This window comes from Rutilus rutilus (assembly GCF_951802725.1).
Source record: "Rutilus rutilus genome assembly, chromosome: 21".
In the NCBI taxonomy this organism is placed as follows: Eukaryota; Metazoa; Chordata; class Actinopteri; order Cypriniformes; family Leuciscidae; genus Rutilus; species Rutilus rutilus.
The window spans coordinates 25,229,686-25,248,152 of NC_140226.1; the positions used below are offsets into that span (position 1 = coordinate 25,229,686).

The following is an 18,467-nucleotide window of genomic DNA, read 5'->3' on the forward strand; positions in this document are numbered from 1 at the left end:
TTTATTTTATTTAATCATCAAATTATTTATTTGACTAGAGCATCATTGGGTACAAGAAAAAAAACAGTAAAGTATCAATCTATTTACATTGAGAAAATAATCATATTTTATTGAAACAAGTGTAAAATCATAACCTAATACAAGAAATAAGAATGTGGAAGCTGGGGGCAACTGTAACACTTGCAAAATATATGAACCCACTGTATTTCAAATATGATCATGCTTCAAATATCATTGCTTTAATACTAAATATTATAAATTAATATTAAATAAAAATTGTATGTGATGCACTTTTAGCTGTGAAGACTGTTTTAATAATAATAATAATAAGTGATCATTTAAAATGGGTTAAATCCTTTTATTAAAATATTTTTTATCAATGTATGATTCAATAGCAGTCTTGAAATAATGTTCATTAAATATTTCAAGTAACAATTCGTTTGCTATTTGTATTTCATAACATTTATATAACAATGTTGCCGTTGTCACAGACATAAAATCTTGTATGGTAGCTCCTAGTGACAGCATGAGCACCTGTCATTCATGTTAGCTTTTAACTAATAACTCAAGGCTATAAATTCAATTCAAACGTATATAACTTTATATAGGACATTGAAATTACACTTTTTAGTCTAAATGATACAAAACATCAAAGCTGACATAGGCTACATGTAAGAAATCCGTTTTAACTAAGGGTAGATAAATTATTTTCTGATCTCAAATAAGACAATTTAATGTAGGCCCTGCTGTGCTTCTACAAGCCCACAGTCTCTCTTGAGCTGATGAGAGCAGTTTTCTTTAATTCCTCCACCACAATCATTTTATTAATACGGGACATCTGGACATTTAAATGCGAGCCATTATGTGTGCTAAACAGATGCTGTTTTATAGCCATTTACAGATGTTCCGGTGACCTGTTTCATATGGATGAGGACATTTCTTGTTTAACAAGATCAACATTGGAAATAAATAATTTCTAACGATTAAGATGCCGTATTTCTGTCTTAGTTTAATATTTTTTATAGTTAAAGTGGCAAGTTTCTCTATCAAGCATTTTCTGCAGATTTTTCTGGCTCGTCTTGACTTCTGAATATCTCTCAGTTGACGATAGGAATGGACTCAAGCATGATTTGTTGTACTTGCCTTTGTATAAGCGTTTGGATTGTTCCAAAAAATCATCCCATCATGGAGTAGAAGGACCTAATATTATTGAACTGGTCCTAGAGTACAGATTTGATGAATTGACCATGTTCTTGCGTGCTTATCTTTTGATTGAATGAAAAGGATGAGATTGTCTGGAGAGAGGGGGGAGGCTTCTTTGTGGATTAAACACAAAGACCGAAGCATCCTCGTCAGAAAATATTACATTTACCAAATGTCTTCATTGCGCCTGGATAGATTGCATTTAGTTTATTGCTGTTACGTGATGAAATCCTTTCAAGTCCTCCTGGGATAGGTGATGTTCATAAGGGAAGGTTGTGTAACCCCTTATACTGTTTATCAAAAATTCAATTGCTTCTATATTGTTTTTTTGGCATGAGTTTACCTAATAGCATCTGAATTTTCAGCATCATTACTCCAGTCTTTAGTGTCACATGATCCTTCAGAAATCATTCTAATATGCTGATTTGTTGCTCAAGTAACCTTTCTAGTTCTCTCATCAATAAAATTTTAAAAGAACAGCACTTTTTTTTGACAGAAATATTTAAGTAAAAGCATTTTCGAACCAGAGGAACATGTTTTATATTAAAAAATATATATATATTAAAATATAAATCTTCTCATAAGTGTACTAACATTATTGGGGTCACCGTAGATGAATACCATTGGTAGACCTGAGCCTAATCTTGGGTTAGATTAGTGCTTCAGTCTTGGGCTTATGAGATAAGAAGATCATTTGATTAGAAAATACAAAAACAATATGTCTCACAATATGTAAATTCTGAAGTCTCTTAATCCAGTCATTGACTTTCTTTTACTGTATCTCTCAAAGGTACCTCATCCACAAATACAATGGACATTATTAAACTGCTTTGTTGTGGGTCTAGACAATAATCTGGTAAGAACCAGTCAAGAAAGTCAAATGGAGAATATAAATAATTGACGTGTAAGATGAGGGAACGTAACGGTGTAATGATCTGTCTGAAATCTCACTTTGAAAAAAGCTTCATGAGCATCTAGAGATGTTTAATTCAGGCTAAAGTTGCATGAAGGAGAAGTGTGACACCTTTCTGACTTCCTCTAGCGGATTCTTGCGGACATATCATGTCATGTCAACACGCTGATAGTGATTGAGAATGTGCTTTGCCGCGGTGCCAGTTGGCATGCTTTTGTGTTCTTTCCATGTTGCTTATGCCTCCACAACAAGAGCTCTCCTTCTGCTGACCTTCTCATAGCCCAGACGTTCATGGTTTCAAGGGAACAATGTGTCATTGTCTTATTTATGGTGTGTGTGTAAGCGCGTGCACCCATGTGTGTTTGCGCGGCACCATCTTCCTGGCATCCCAAGAAGCAAGGAGGAAAAAAAAGAACTGCATTGTCCATCTCCCTCAATAGCCATCCCTAAATTGGACTTTGATGGACATAGCCCAAGTGACAACTGGGAAAGGGGGGCTGACTAAATGCTGTATGCTGTAACTTCTTCCATGGCTGCCTCCCCTCTTCAATTTATTGTTGGCTAACAGCTGTCGGATACCTGGGCTTGATCTGCATTGTCTCTTAACTAGCTTGACAACAGTTGTTGAGGAACACAAGCCACGGATGCCTTAGTGAGTCTCTTCTCAAAGATAACATTTACGTCCAATGCCATCACCCTCGCTGATCCTTTCTCCTGAGCACACTTTGATCCAAGGAGTCCTGGTTCACCCCAAGCATTAGCGTATTACTGGGATCGTCTCTGTTTATATAATTATTACCTCCGGTGATCCTCTAAAATACGATTAAACGATGACAGATGGCGCGTCCATCACTTGGTACCACCACTCTTCCATTCTCAAATAACATTTGGGAGTTTACAAGTATAGTTGAAAGATAGTCGAGATTATTGTGATCTAATCTGTTCAATTAGTCCTTTAACACCCCCGATAATCCCCCCCCCCCCCCTTTTTTTTTTTTTTTTACCTGGAATGGTGTGTCTCTGATGTTACGTGCTGTTTTTCTACTGCAGGAAAAATGGAGGTTATTTATAGTGAGTACAGAGGAGAGTTCTTGGAGGGGGTGTCTATTTCATGATAAATGAAATTCCTTGGCCATGCCCGCAACAATTGGACTGAGAGAGCCAGGCAGCTTAAAGATTAGAGTTTGCAGTCTGCAGCTGTCCAGCTTGTCATCCCTTGTCTTATGGCACCTCAGCCTTCACACATTTATCCCACAAACAAAGGTTACAAAGAGCACAGATAGTTGATGTCGGGCACCTCAAAGACCTTTTGTCAAGCTCAGTGACATGCGAGCTGGAAAAGGAGTTAAGTTTGTAGTTTCTTTGGCGGCTACCTTCTATTACGCTTTGTCACAAGAGGCAGTACCATTAAACTGGAAAAATAATGAAGCTGGGAAACCATATTTCAGATGCGAAATGGTGCTTTGTCCAATGTTGGGGTTCCTTAAAGGGATAGTTCACTCAAAAATGAAAATACTGTCATCATTTACTGTTGTTTCAAACTTGTATGACTGACTGACTCTCTTCTGTTAAACACTAAAGGCCGCATTTTTTTAAGGATATTCTGGTCACTTCTTCCTTTTCTAATGAAAGTGGATGAAGACTGGGGTTGTCAAACTTCAAAAAGGATGCAAAAGCATCATAAAAATATAAAAGTGATTCATACAACTCACACGATATTCCAACTATTCAGAAGCAATATCATAGCTATGTTTGACAAAAAAGGGTAATACTTTACAATAAGGTTTAATTTGTTAACACTGTGAACTAACATGAACAAACAACAAACTACTGTATTTTTATTAACGAACATTATCAAAGATTAATAGTTCACATTAGTTAATGCATTAACGCATAATGCATTGAAATGTTGAAATTAACATGAACTAAGGTTAATAAATGCTGTAGAAGTATTGTTCATTCTTAGTTCATGTTAACTGAGGTAGTTAACTAACCTTATTGTAAAGTGTTTCTCCAAAATGTCATTTGTTCATCACCTGTGCAATCAAATGAGTTTTCAAATCTCAGATTCTCTCTTGAATGTGCTAAAAATAAAGGCTTAATTGTTGGTCTGGTGTTAACACAAGCTGTCAAATGGCTTCAGAATTATTTTTGTCAATCATTATACAAAAAAAGTGACCAGGATATTCTTTAAAAAATTGTGTTTTTGTTTTCCACAGAAGAAAGTCATACAGGATGCGAATGAGATGTGGGTGAGTAAATGATGACAGAATTTTTATTTTCGGGTGAACCATCTCTTGTTTACTTCCTTGGTCTTTCTGATAAACGGGTTCAGAACCTTACAAAGAGGGATGTAGGTCACAGTATCGTCAAAGACATGAGACCTTGCCATGCCAAGTCTAGCTCTCTTCTATTTGGTCACCCTGTCCTGCTTACATTAGAATATAATCATACCCAGAAATAGTTCCTGGGAAGAAGACAGGTTTGTAATAATCCCTCCTCTGTAAGGTAAGCATTAACCTGCAAGGTTAAAAAGATATTAATCTTTTTAGCTTACTCGTAAGAAGATTTCAAATAGATTTGATTGTGGCATTTCAAAATGCAGAAGGAGATTGGCAAAGTCTGAGGCGTGGGTTCAGAGTACCATGATGCCAGTCGTTTCATAGATAATCTCTAGACATCTCAGCGTAGTCTGTATCCCACAAACTACAGGTTTATAATACTCTGAGTTTTGTCTGTATAGACATCTTTAAATTTAGATGAATTAGCTTGGTTTCTCGAGGAAAGTGGAACATGTCTGGCAAAATTGATTTACTATACAACAGCCTTGTCTGAATTGATATTGAATATCCAGTTACTCTCCAAGTAGATTTAATCTGACTATCTTGGACCTAATGAAATTTCCCCACATTAATACTTTATGATCATTTAATCTTCAGTAGGTAGATTCCCAATTGATCTAGAATTATTGGGGTTGACTCGAGTGTGAGTGCGTGTTACAGTATTACAGTCTCTCTGGGTCTTCCACTCTAATATCACAATATGCTAATCTTCAGAAACACCCATAGAAAATATAATTAGGGGAGCTAATCACAGTACATTCACTTCGTGAGAGAGACCATTTGGCAATGCTTCACATAGCAGAAAAAGAGCTCCAGAGTGCAAATAATTTTGTCGCAAATATGATGACAAAAAAATCTAATTTGTGACAATAGTTTAAAATGTAGATTGGAAGACTATGTAGAAATGTAGATTACATTTATGGGAGATTTTGTCTGATGTCTTGTTAAGGTGCATTAGCGAAATATGATGTGTGGATTTGTGAGACTTATATCGGACTGGTTTCATATGATAACATTGCACTTCAAAATATTATTGGTTCATTTGTAGCATATCAAATCCAGTTTTAAGGTTGAATTGAAGTTTGTTTGGTGGCATGTTGGAATCATTACATAATTATATAACAACATATATTTTTTAAACAGGCAAAAAAATTCGTACAAAACACTGTGGCTTCCCTCGTTTCTCTCGCTCTTTTTTTTTCTTTTTCTTTTTGTCTGGAGCCCTGAAAATGCCTGTTTTCTATTAATGTTTTTTTTTTTTGCTTAATACAAGTATCAGTGTATAATTTGTTTCACATAACCTCAATTTTGGTCCGATAACGTGAAATGGTAAGGTGGCATTGCCCATTGTGTGTCAACCTGTGGTTGTCTAACATGTAAAAATATCAGCCATATCAATGCATCACTCATGAGAAGCTCAGACTAAGGGGGCTGTAACCCAAGCGTTAAAAGAGGACCATGGAGTGTTTTAGGAATGAGAGGCCTCCTCTGTCAAGAGGATATCTCCTTCTAAGGCATGCCTTGCCTTGACACGAGCAGGGCAAGGTTATTCCTTAGGAGCACCAGAACTAAATTGTAAAAGTTGAAAATAAAACACACACTTCTTGTGCACATTGCAAGCATGCCATTCCTCATCTTCAAAGATAGCCTGTGTCTTTCTTATCTATTGTCTGAGAAACTTAATGCATGGCATGACGATTAGGAGGAATGAGAGTTGATGGTTCTTCAAACTCTACACGGCTGTCCCTTACTTTTGTTAGGTATTACCAAAGTGTTTTAATGAATTCCTAAAAGAAATGTCAATGTTTGCATGACAGTGAACAAGTGAACATGACAGTGAGCTATTTTGCCATTGTTATGATACTGAGCAACTAGGGATGCATGATCTATCGTTAAATTGATTCATTTTTTTAATACATGGGTATTGGTAAATATAGGATTTGTAACATACTTTGAAATCAATGCGATTTACACTGCATTAAAAGTCAAAGCACACAACAGAAAACGTAAAGTAAAGCTGGTATGTCCAGAAGTCTTCACATCAGAAGGTCTTTGCTCAAATAAAACAACACAGACAAGTAGTCACTGCGCACTCTAAGGCCGTGCACACTTTCATCAAGAAAACAGAGTCACACTTAGAGAATCCAGCTGAGGCAGAATATCAAATATGAAATGGTCTTTGCAGAAGAAAACTCTGGAAATGCTAATGGAAGAGGACTTGGAAGTGAAACAGAAGCCAGTTGAAAGCGAAATGCTTGTGGCTATTCTCGCTCTCTGATTTAAAAGGTCCGGCTTTGAGTTGGCATGCAGAAAACGCTCACAGACTTGAAAGGCCCTATTGACTTTTTAATGATCTTATGTGGCTCTTAATTAATGACGGGCTTGTGGTCTGTCCTCCCCCCCAACTGGAGGAGGAGTGGGAACTGACTCTATTAGCAGAGATCAGAGTAATGAATCTGCCACCAGGTGTCACTAAGTCATCTGAAACATTAGCCTTTTATGAAAGGCCACAGAGGGAGAAAAAGGTTTTTTTTTTCTTCTGCTGCACATATTTAAATGCACCAAATTGATCAGAATCAAATGCTACAAAACAAACGTTTGATTTAGATTCTGTTAATCTATATATATATATAAAACAAAATGATAAAGACCCCTGCAGGTCCTCACTTACTGTGTGTCAAGGTCATAAAATATCTTAAAATATCATATTCAACCTTTTATGACAAGGTAAAGTTAGTTCAGGTTGTAAAATGTAATTTGGTGTGATTCCCCAAAAAGTTACTAATGATAATCTTTCCTTAAAAATACATTTTAAAACTTTGAAAATAATGATTTTTTTACACTCTCATGTGTTCAAGTTAGGGGTGTAACGATACCCTCATGTCACGATTCGATACATATCACGATACTGAACTCACGATACGATATTATTGCGATACTCCAAGACATATGATAAAAATGAATAGGCTTGGACTTGGTGTTGGTAACCCAATGCACAGGATAATGGTGGCACCAGAATAAAAATATTCATGATTCTGAAGATGAAAATACAGAATTATTTTAGATGAATATGCTTGCACTCTGTCACTGACTAGATTTATTTAAAATAATGTAGGCCTTGCATTATTATACATTATATTCAACATAGTAGTTTAATGTAGTACTGACACTAAAACTCTGAAAACTTGAATTCCTTCTCACACAGTAATATTTATTTTGGGTGAACTGTACACAATACATACTGTCACTATCCACGATACATATTGATGCATATTTTTTGTATTGCGATATATTGTGACACTCCTAGTTCAAGGTGTGAGGAAAATGTCATTATTTTTCACTTGATGGTTACACCGCATGACATTTCTATTGATTTTAAAAAAAAAAATGATATAAGTTTTTTGAAACCATATGAACCCAACATGAATTCAAAGCGTACATTTTTGAGAACTTGATTTTTAAAAATAACTTTTTATTTGGTGACTCTCTTGTTTGTCCATGACCCATAAAATTTGCACAAGGCTTAGAGAGAAATGCTGCCAACCAATGGCATTTTGGCATACCTTTTTATGTGGTTTTGTTTCATATCATCTAATTTCTATGGTTCGCTTTGATATGAGAACACAAATTGAACAGAGAGATTGCTGTTTTGCTCAACATGTAGCAAATATGAGACACAGCGAATAGAAACCATCGGCCTGACGTCTACTTTTGACTTTGCAGAATGTACCATCATGTTTTCTGGAACCCTCTCCGGTAACATCTGCCGGCGAATGGGTTTGAAGTTGTAGAAGACACTCTGCAGATTCCTCGGCATGGCGAGGTGACAGACCGAACTGTCCTCGGAGGGACCTTTCACTTACCCATTTACCCAGAACACACTTCTGCTCCACGCTCCTGATTCTCCCCTTGGTTGCCATTCGGCCTGCAGTGCCATTTCCAGTAATAGGGCTTCAAGCGTGATCAACTCCAAGCCTCCTCATCGGAGGGGCAAATGGACAAAACTTGTTTTGGCAAAAGGTGTTCATTCTCTCATCGGGGCACATTTCGCCTTGTTTTCCCTTCCTCCGCCTCACTCCTTTCCCTCTGTGACCCGGTGTGCGGCAGTGCTCTGCACTTGGCTACTCGTGGCGGGCCAGTTGGTACTTGAGCAAGGCAGTATCATCCTACCAGCAGCCCTCCTAACAGCCCCCCAGCTGGGAGAGAGCCGAGCCCTCGTAAAAGTAGCAGAAAGATGTATTAAAAGTAGTAAATATACACATCCAGCCCAGTGAGCTGTGAAAGTTGTGAATTGGTTTTTAAAGCTTTGTTAAGACCAGAAAGCACAGATGTTAAAAACAGGTTCAGATGTAGCGACAGATGGTATTTGATTATGAAGCAGACTGTTCGTGTAATGCAAGGATGCTGCTTCAGCCCAACTGCAAGGAGCCTGTCGGCTCTGAGCTGAGGCGGGAAGCCCCAGAGGTTCGTCCTCCGTAAAAAAAGAAGGAAGAAACGAGCCTGGCGCGTTTGACCGCGTCTGTCCATGTCGTTTGGATCCAGCCATGAGCTCTGGATCCAAACCGATGCAGCTGCATCTGAAGTTGCATGTAATGCCAGAAGGAGTGATGAGGTCATTGTCTTCTTGATAAAGGGAAGGTCACACACGCCTGTTAGTGTTAGCTCTACATAACCAAAACAAAATGCCCCGATCTGACAGAGGTCAGCCGGTGCGCTGCTTACACAAGCTTTAGTGTTTGTTCACATTTTGAACTAAAAAAAAAAAAAAAAAACCCAGTTTTATTCTTTCCAATCTGAAAAAAATGTTGCCAGATAATTAACCGTTATTCATGAGGAAAAACCTCACATGCTTATTACAACATTGCTACAAAAGCCATCAAAATTCATTCTACCTTTCGGACAGGCCAGTGAGAACGTCGAACAAAACCTTTATCCCCCTCTGCTTTAATAACAACCAATTAATAACAGCGATCTTTCCTTTCTCTTTTCTGAGAGAGCATCACGGTAGCGACATTATTCTCGTGTTATCTCTTTAGGGAGGGGAGAGAAGAGGGGATGGTGGTAAAATTTTCAACAATGAATGGGCCAACACAAACACAGCTGTTTTATTGTTGTGCTGTTAAGATGTGCTTTTCAAAGGCGCGATGATGAAATCAAACAGAAGGGGAGCGGTGAGCGGCTCGGCTCGTCATTATGGCGCGGAGGGTGGGAAGGGGGGGTGATCTGACCCCACCTCCTGTTCAGCGGAGCCGCTGGAGCGGTCCAGGCCCACTAAAGTGCCTCTTTGTATCAGACTATAAATTACAGCAGCGGCCGCCCCGCTTCCTTCCACAACGCCGCACGAGCCACAATTGCGCGAGCGCTGCTCTTTTCTCCCCACGTGCACCTTTTCCACCCTCTTTCTTTGCAATTAAGATTGGATGTTGATGTGAATATCTGAAGCATTTTATTATTATTATTTATCTCCGCTTCAGATTGTTCATATTAATCCAGATGAAATTACATCATTTAGTGTTTTGTCAAAGACAACATAGTCGAGAAACAACTACCGTGATATCTGATGAAGTGCATCTCCAGTGATTCTGCTCAGCCTGAATCAAAGAATGACGAAATAACAGGCTTGATTAGGAATTTGATTTACATGGGGGGAAAGGCCTATAAACATTTTAATAGTTATACAGTTAGCTGAAATGAATAACCTGTGTTTATTTGGGGCTTTATGCTGATTCTCTCAAAAAAAGTTGTTTTCTCTGTGAGACGCTTAGTGAATAGGGCCAATTTTTGGAGGATTTAAAATCAGAAATGTGAATCCTGCGAATGTGAATATTTCTTTTTTGTTAAAATCGTACTATTTAAGAGGTTTAAGTGTTATGCCATGTACAATTTTATATAACATTTCACAGAAAAGGTAAGCGTCCCCCCCTCCCCCTCCATATAAAATCATAACACTCATACTGTTTATGCCTATTTAAAAGTATATTAACATTTACTGATTGGCCTCATTCACGTGCATTGTAAGTGTTTCACTGAAACTTAGATTTTTGCTTTTTATAAAAGAAAATGATGAGTTGAAATGAATTTTCATGGTAATCAACTTGTTCGGTGAGTTGAACCGAATAACTTGGATTGACCCTGAAATATTATCTTCTAATATAATATCTTCTGGCATCACAGGCAACTCCAAATCTCCTTGGTTTTTCTCTGATTACCATGCTGATTTAAATGATGACAAATGGCAAAAGGAAACACCTGATCTAGGACTTAGTTTTTATTTTGCACAAGCTTGCATATATACTGCACATACATTCAGTTCCGAGGAGATGGAAGGCACACGAGGCACTTTGACTACTGTATTGTGTAGGTGGTAAAAAGCAAAGGTAAAAGTCTGTTTAAGTGATTAGAAATAAAAACTTCAAAACACACATTTTTTTCCCCAAACAAGATAGAAGAAAAGTTGTTTTGTACATCTTTTTTTTTTCTTTCCTTTCCTTTTTTTTTTTTTTTTTTTTCCCCATCAAGCGTCTCTTATGACTACAGTGTCTGAAATTACAATGGCTACCTTGACATATGTGTCTCTTTATGTCTCTACAGAGTTAAGGAGCTTAGGAGGGCATTTATATGGTCTCTTTCTACCAAATAATATTACAATACATCCCCAGAAATACCAAAATTACACCATCACCAAATAAATTATGATAAATTAAACCAATAAATTATGAAAGTTCTGTATGACAAATTGACAACAAAATCCACAATGCTATCCCGTTAACAATGTATGTGTATCCTTCAAAACGTATTAAAGAAAATTGTAACAGTTTCAGCTGGAATTACCATACTAGAATCAAAGAGTCCTTTCATACAAAAAAAAGAAAAAAGAAAAAAAAAAGAAGCCTAATAATGCTATTTACATCATATTGCTAAATCATAGAAAGGCAGTGTTTTCTCATTTTCGGTTTGTATTTACATAGCCAGTGAAATCATGTTTAAAACCCTTCAGGGAGCACACACCTCATAAATACAGCATCAGATCTACAAAGAGTCAAGAGTCTTGTACAACACATTGCATTCAGTACAAATAATTGTTCCCCTCCCAGAAATATAGTCATATACAAAGTTTCTTTCTTCCTTTTCTCTTCTGTAATGTCTTTCTTTGTAATAAAAAACAGTCCCAAACTGAGTTTGGCAATTGATTTGTACATATCACCACATGACAGAATTTTTTTTTCCATTGCATGAAAAAAAAACAAAGTTTCTTATGTCAAATGTAAATGAGCAATAGCGTAGCAATAGTGTACTTCATACCCAAACTTTGAATCAAGGTTATTCAGATAGGTTTTCTTCTTCTTCTATAGAGTGTCCTTAATGGAGTGCGAAATGTACACGGCTACATTTAGGATTTTCGACACAAAGCAACACAGCAAATGACCCTGTGTAACCACGCAAACAGATCCATCTCATTTCAATACCAAATGAATGCAGACCGAGCGAGAACACCTTTGACGGGCAACCCTGAAGAGGTGGTGAGATGAAGGGGAGAAAAATAGTCGACCGAGAGCCACTCGAAACATTTAAAACATCATAACACTTCTAGAAGTATAATAGCAAGAAGAAGAAAAAAAGACTTGAGATGTTGAACGTAACCTCACTCTGGTTTGTCTTGAAGATGCAGTACAGTGATAAATACAAATAAAAGTTCAAAAAGAGAAACAATAGATAAAAGAAAATAAACAGAAGTCATTATGGGAACTAAAACTAACGTACTATCATGCGTGTATATCACACACTCCCTGCAAACACGCACATGCCCAAGTAAGCACGCACACACACCTATGCACACGTATTGCCTCTGTGCTACGTTAAATGGCTCAAAGTACATCAGATTCATGGGGAACTAAGCGTCACACTTGTTCTTCATCAAATGGGCTGTAAAAGTTGGACTTTGCATGTAGTTCATTACCTAGAACCTATTAGTGTGAGGGCATTTTCTTTCAAAAGAAGGAGAATATAACCCTCAATTTCAATTTGTGCTATAATATTGTTTTTTGTATGTCTCTTCATAGGATTTACAAGTCAAATCGTATCATTTCTGTGACATTTTATGGTATTTTCTTTTATTAAAAAACAGAAATAATTTGCTGGTGTAATTAACATTAGGCACAGGCAATTATCAGATTCAATAAATGCGTAAAATACACGATACCTGTTTGTATAGATGATTATGAGCAGATGAATTTGACTAAGCACCGGTTTATGCGCAAATTAAAATATTGCAATGACACAACCTTCACTTTTAGGGTTGAAAATGTTGCAGAGCATCACCTTTAAATGAATCAATAGTGATAACAGAATTCCTCACGACTTGAAAGAATCGTTTATTTATCACAATGCATGTAAAGGAGAACGTACGTCAGCACAGCCTTGCAAGAGACTTGAGAAGAGAACAGGGCCAAACTTTGTTTTTGGGTTTGTTTTTCCTCTTCTTTACAATGCATAGTGAATAGCTTGGCGTTTTGTGCGTTGTCCGGGGGCTGTGGATGATGCCAGCCCTGGCGACAGAATGACAGCACCTCATGCTCTTTTGTGCCCATTAATCTAGAAGTCAGCAGGTTTTTTAAGGCATTGTGCTGACAATAATTGCCGGCCTGCGTTTCAATTCATCAGCTGGATTTGCCCAATGCAAACGGCACAGGCTTCCAGAGCAGATCACATGTCCAGCCCTTGCCCTCTACTGCAGACTCTTATTTATGAACTAGGAAGGGATGCACAAAGAGTCTGAAGGCCCTCTTTTCTTTTGTCAACACGGATTTGAGAAGAAACTGTGCTTTTTTTTCTCTAGGGTAGGCTAATTTTTGTAATCAGTTACATTTACGTGGATCTCTTAGCAGGCTAAGCTACTAAAATGCAACTCAAAGAAATTCATATGATTCATATAGAAATGTACAATTGAACTCAAACAAACAATGTCTCTCTTTAACATGGTTTCACTACTGATAAACTGTACACTGCCACAGCATAATCAGATGATTGTGAATATTAAGCAAATCTGTACAATTCTAACAAATAAACTATGTACAATCCAGTACGTACAAAGAAAAAAAAAAACTTTTGCTAATGCTCAAATAATTATTCTCAGCCAAAATGTCTACTGTGTAAACCAAACTTGAGATAATCTACCAAATTTACAGTCCAATTATAGAGGTGTTCCCAGCTAGCAGGTGGAGAAAATGAACAATAACAACCATTCTCTTGTCTTGATGCCGTGCGGCACGTGTTTGTGTTTGTGAATTAGCGTCTATGTTTGAGAGTAATGTGTGTGTGTGTGTTTATGCGAGCAGTTGTGACAGTGTGCTTTTTATGAGCAAGAATGGTTTCTCAGTGGGAAGGCGTCCATTTTTTTTGTGCCGAACTGGCTTGCCCCAGTATGAAATGGCCATGTTGCTTAGTTACAGGAGAGGCTGCTCTGTCAAGGAAAAAAAAAACCTACGAGTAGGCCTCCCTCCCTAGAGCCAGTGCTATCAATGTGGACACAAAACACAAGAATATTGGACCCTAGCCAACATGGAAGAATGGCTAAACCAAAAAACAAAACAAAAAAAAACCTTAATGCTGTTCCTTTCAAGAATAACATCAAATATATATATATAAATTTATATTATATATATATGAATTTCCCACATAGAAAATGTATACCCCTCTTTATTATTATTATTTTTTGTCCAAAGAATAATTTATTTTCTGTAGCATTGCCATGAGAAACAAGAATACCACATGTCAATTTTTTGTCTTTCTTTTCCTTTCTTTTTTTTTGTAGCAAGCATGAATAACATTAATGGTAATAATTATATTAATCATAAATAATAATTACATCTATACAAGCTACAAATGCAAGTCTTATTCAGCAATAGTAAAACCATCACACATTGCAAACATCCTGGGATAAAACAAAGCCCTCAACAAAAAAAATGACCAATAAAAGAGAGAAATTCAGGGTGTCAGTTCCATTTGTTAACCATTGTGTGGTAAACATAGTAATGCCCATTTTAAAGGCAAGGAAAAGGGGGTAAGGATTGAATACAGTCAAAACAATCAAGAATTTTATAGACTTTCCCAAAAAGATGCACAAAAAAAAAAAAAAAAAAAAATTAACAGCTAAGTCATTCAAAAGTAGCCGGGACTCAAAAATAGGAATGCTACCTCTTACTTTGTAAAGATTTCTCGAAAAGAAGGGATGATACTTGGTAAGCAATTCAAATCACTACTCATGCAGAAGCTCCTGCAGACAATTGGGAGATTTGAAAATCTCTGGGACCTCACTGTCCAGCTTGCAGATGACCTTGTATATGGCCTTCTTCCAGGAAGGATCAACATCTTTGCCTGCCACAATGGCATTGAAAAACTCCCGTAACGTGATCTGTGCCACTTCCAGGAATCGCTCCGGAACCTGCTGATACACAAGGAGACAATGACATTAATAAACATATTATGTTTCAATCCCAAGTCTCTGATTAAGAAAAGAGGATAAAGGGAAAAAGGAAAAAGAGAATTAAAAAAAAGAAAATAAGATTTTTGCACTGAGGCTCAAGCGGGACCTTCCAAGAGCCGAAAGACCCTCCTGGCAGAAACTGTGTATAGGGGAGCGTTGGGCTGCCAAGTCTGAGGGGACATAGAAAACAGCCCCAAACACCATCACTACACTGATTCCTCTTTGTTTCAGTTGCTGAAACACATTTTGGTGGTGGCGACTTGAATACCCGTGTTGGAGTGGAACTTAACTGGTTAGTTAGTCTTTCAAATCTTTTATATCACTTGTATTTTTTGTATTTTGTATTTTGTCTAACTGTAACATTGGGGGACGTGAAAGTACTTAAATGCTTTTGAATGGTTAGTCAAAAAAGCAGCACGGATTTAATTGAAACAATTTAAACCATTGCATAACACCTTACAGTCAATGTTTTGAAGGTGGCAGAATTTGTGAGGTTGTAACCAAGAGGAACTCATTGGGTTAAACATTACCTGAGCTGTTCCTCTTTTAGAGTCTACTTCCTAGAGCGAGCGAAACATAATTTGTTGACTTCCCTTTATTTGACACAAGATGTCTCATAAAATGTCTTTTTGTCTCAATATGCTTCCACTTCTAGAAGGGGAAGAAGAAGATTCTGCCACTGATAGCAGCCCATAAAATACTACATTCAGCTTTGTTTCTTATCGGGTTCCAGAGAAACTTGATTCTGTAACAATCACTTAGCGTATTGGTGCTCTTGGACAGGGTCTGGATCTCTAACGGCAGTGTTTTCCCAAAGTAATCAGCTAGTGTGTGGGACACTACTTAGGATTTTGCTCTGTACAACCAGAACACATCCTCTCTGGCGTGAGGCTGTTGTTCGTGAGAGAGGGCCAAGACCGGGGGCATACTGTAGACTGGCCCTGTGATCTCTTTAGCACCAGTGACAGTTCCTCTCCGCTAACATTATAGAGATGATTAGCCAGGCAAAGAACTAAGCCACCTCCCCTACAGCTAGACAAGACACTTCCCAGACACGGTGCTTACTGCCACACACACACACACAAACACCCACACTCTCAAACACAGATGGGGAAGCAGGCACGAGGACACAGAAACAGACACAAAGGTTGCATACGAGAAACAAAAACATAATGCTGTCGTATTAAATGTGTTACAATAGGCCACAGAGAAAACACTAGCCATTGATGGGCACAGCTGGGAAAGTTAACCGAAAAATTACAATTCTGTCATCATTTATTCACCTTCATGTCTTTGCGAAACCTTTTCTTCTTTGGAACTCAAAATTAGTTGTTTTGAAAAATGTCTGGTGTTTTTTTGTCCATAGTAGTCAATGTATCATAGTAAATGTCATAAGAAGCCAGTGGGGTCTAATGTTGTATTGGACCCCATTGACTTTCATTAGATGGACAAAAACAGATTTTTTTTCTTATTCCACTTTTCTGTTGAAGTATCCATTTCAGATACAAAGAGTCAGATCAGTTTATACTCTAACCATCCTAAATCAATGTATTTGCAGCAAAGTTTATAGCACCATCTAATATTCATCCTCCCCTGCAAGGTTAAAGTCCTATAGTTGGTTTTTATCAATGCAGCCCTCTCCCGTGGATCGGGATCAGCGCTTAGTTTGGTGTCAGTACTATCAATCAGACCCTGACTGCTTCTCAAAGGCCCTGCCAGGTGAGCAGTTGTCAGGACAAAGAATCTCATCCATGCGACCCACACCATCCCCAGCTCCATTTTTTCCATTAAGTGTGTTAAATATACTGTCATCAAAGGCATACCCTTGTCTGGAAGGCCTTGACCAGTGTGGAAGATGTTTCACTCTGCCGCCACAATCATAAGTGCTTGACTTTTGGTTGTGATGCAGTATTAAATTATAGCATGGCTATAAATACTGAACTTATAATGGCAGTTAAACTAGATGGTATGATTCAATGTTGTTGATGGCTTGATCGGGTTTATATGCTGTAACGTACAACATTCTACCTCCCTTTTATGATGTGCAGGCCAGGGAGTAAATAGCTAAAAGTAGTGACGTTGCTAACTGAATAGTGTAGCATAATAGCATAGCTTTTCCAGTAACAAGTTAGTAGCATTGTAGGGTGTCAAAATGTGCTCTCTAGTGAGTTAATTCATCTGGAGGATATATTTTAATGAACAAGTTAAAAAAAATCATACATTAGTTAATTTCAATCATCACTCAGTGAACCAAGCTGGTTCATTCTGGCAGTTCATTTTAATGAACTAGTTAAAATGATTCATTGATTAATTTGAATGTTCGTAGAGCTGTCTCTTTCAAATAGCGTTGCGATGGTTCATTTGGATGACTCATTTTAAAGAACTGATTCAAAACTTAATTTGAATCTTCTCTCTGTTTAATGGCACTCCATGGCATCGGAATAAATATTTAGTTTAATAGTGATGATTGGCACTATGTTTCTGATAAGTTAAGTTGTTGTTTAGTTTTATTTTAGTTCAGATTTATGTGTAATTATATAAAATTTTAATTTATAAAATATTTGATCAATAAATTATATATTTTAGCTATATCGCTCCCTTATATAGCTTTAATGTAGCTACTTTTTGTTACCAACTATACTTTTTTCATGGGCGGCTTTGACTGTGGTTGAACTACTTTGAAACTGTTACTTGTAACTTGTACTACTACAAGTTATTTAAAGTTACTTGTAATTTAAAGTATCATCGCAACACTGCTGTGCTCAAACTCTGTCCGTCTCAAACGGGTGACATTTTTGTACAGTGCCGTACAGTAATTTCTCCCCTCCTCCACACTTTCTCCTGGGGCAAGATCATAGGAAGGGAGGGGGAAGAGAAGAGGAGATAAAAAAAAATCCTGCCCAAGTGCTTTTGGCCAGAGCTCTGTCTCCTTCTACTTCTCCCTCCCTGAGGGGCACAGCCTTCAGGGGTCATTTGTTTGATTATGCTGACTGTCCCCAGCCTCGGCAGTACACAATAAAGGCCTGACATAGCAGCCTGCTTGCCTTCTGTGTCCTGCAGATACTCATCACGAGTGTCAGGACATACCAAGGTTAGTGGTCACTGGGACGGCGCTCATAGGCGAAGGGCTTGCCAAACGCACTTGGCTGATGAATGAATGTCACATGGAATGGAGGGGGTGAGAAAGAAAAAGAGAAGAGAGGTGGTGGTGGTGGTGGGGGGGGGATTACAAAGGTTATAGATATCCAACCTCCCCAACACCCCGACTCGCAACATACCCTCTCCCCTATTTTTTCACGCCTTTATAAGTCTTCCACCCCCTCAGACAATGGCCAGCAGCCTTCTGGATAAACAGAATAATTGCACACAGGAAGAAGAAAAAAAGTGATAGAGGTGCCTTTCTCAAATTGGTGTGGTCTCAGAAGGGAGTCCGTCTCTTTTGGATGCTCCCAAAGTCCCTTAAAAGCAAGTCAGTCTGGTCGGTGGCCATCTTGGTAATGCCTTAGGCTAGTTATTCTCTATGTAG

At 37.8% G+C, this 18,467-nt stretch overlaps 1 protein-coding gene across 1 annotated transcript in view; it reads right to left on the reverse strand.

The window, feature by feature from the left end:
• Positions 1–10,922: 10,922 nt before the first annotated feature.
• Positions 10,923–18,467, reverse strand: part of prox1a (prospero homeobox 1a) — a 41,372-nt gene continuing 33,827 nt past the window's right edge. The window contains exon 5 of the mRNA XM_084393991.1: positions 10,923–14,899. Coding sequence (XP_084250117.1) covers positions 14,714–14,899 — 186 coding nt within the window. The 3' untranslated portion in view covers positions 10,923–14,713. The remainder of the gene's footprint in view (positions 14,900–18,467) is intronic.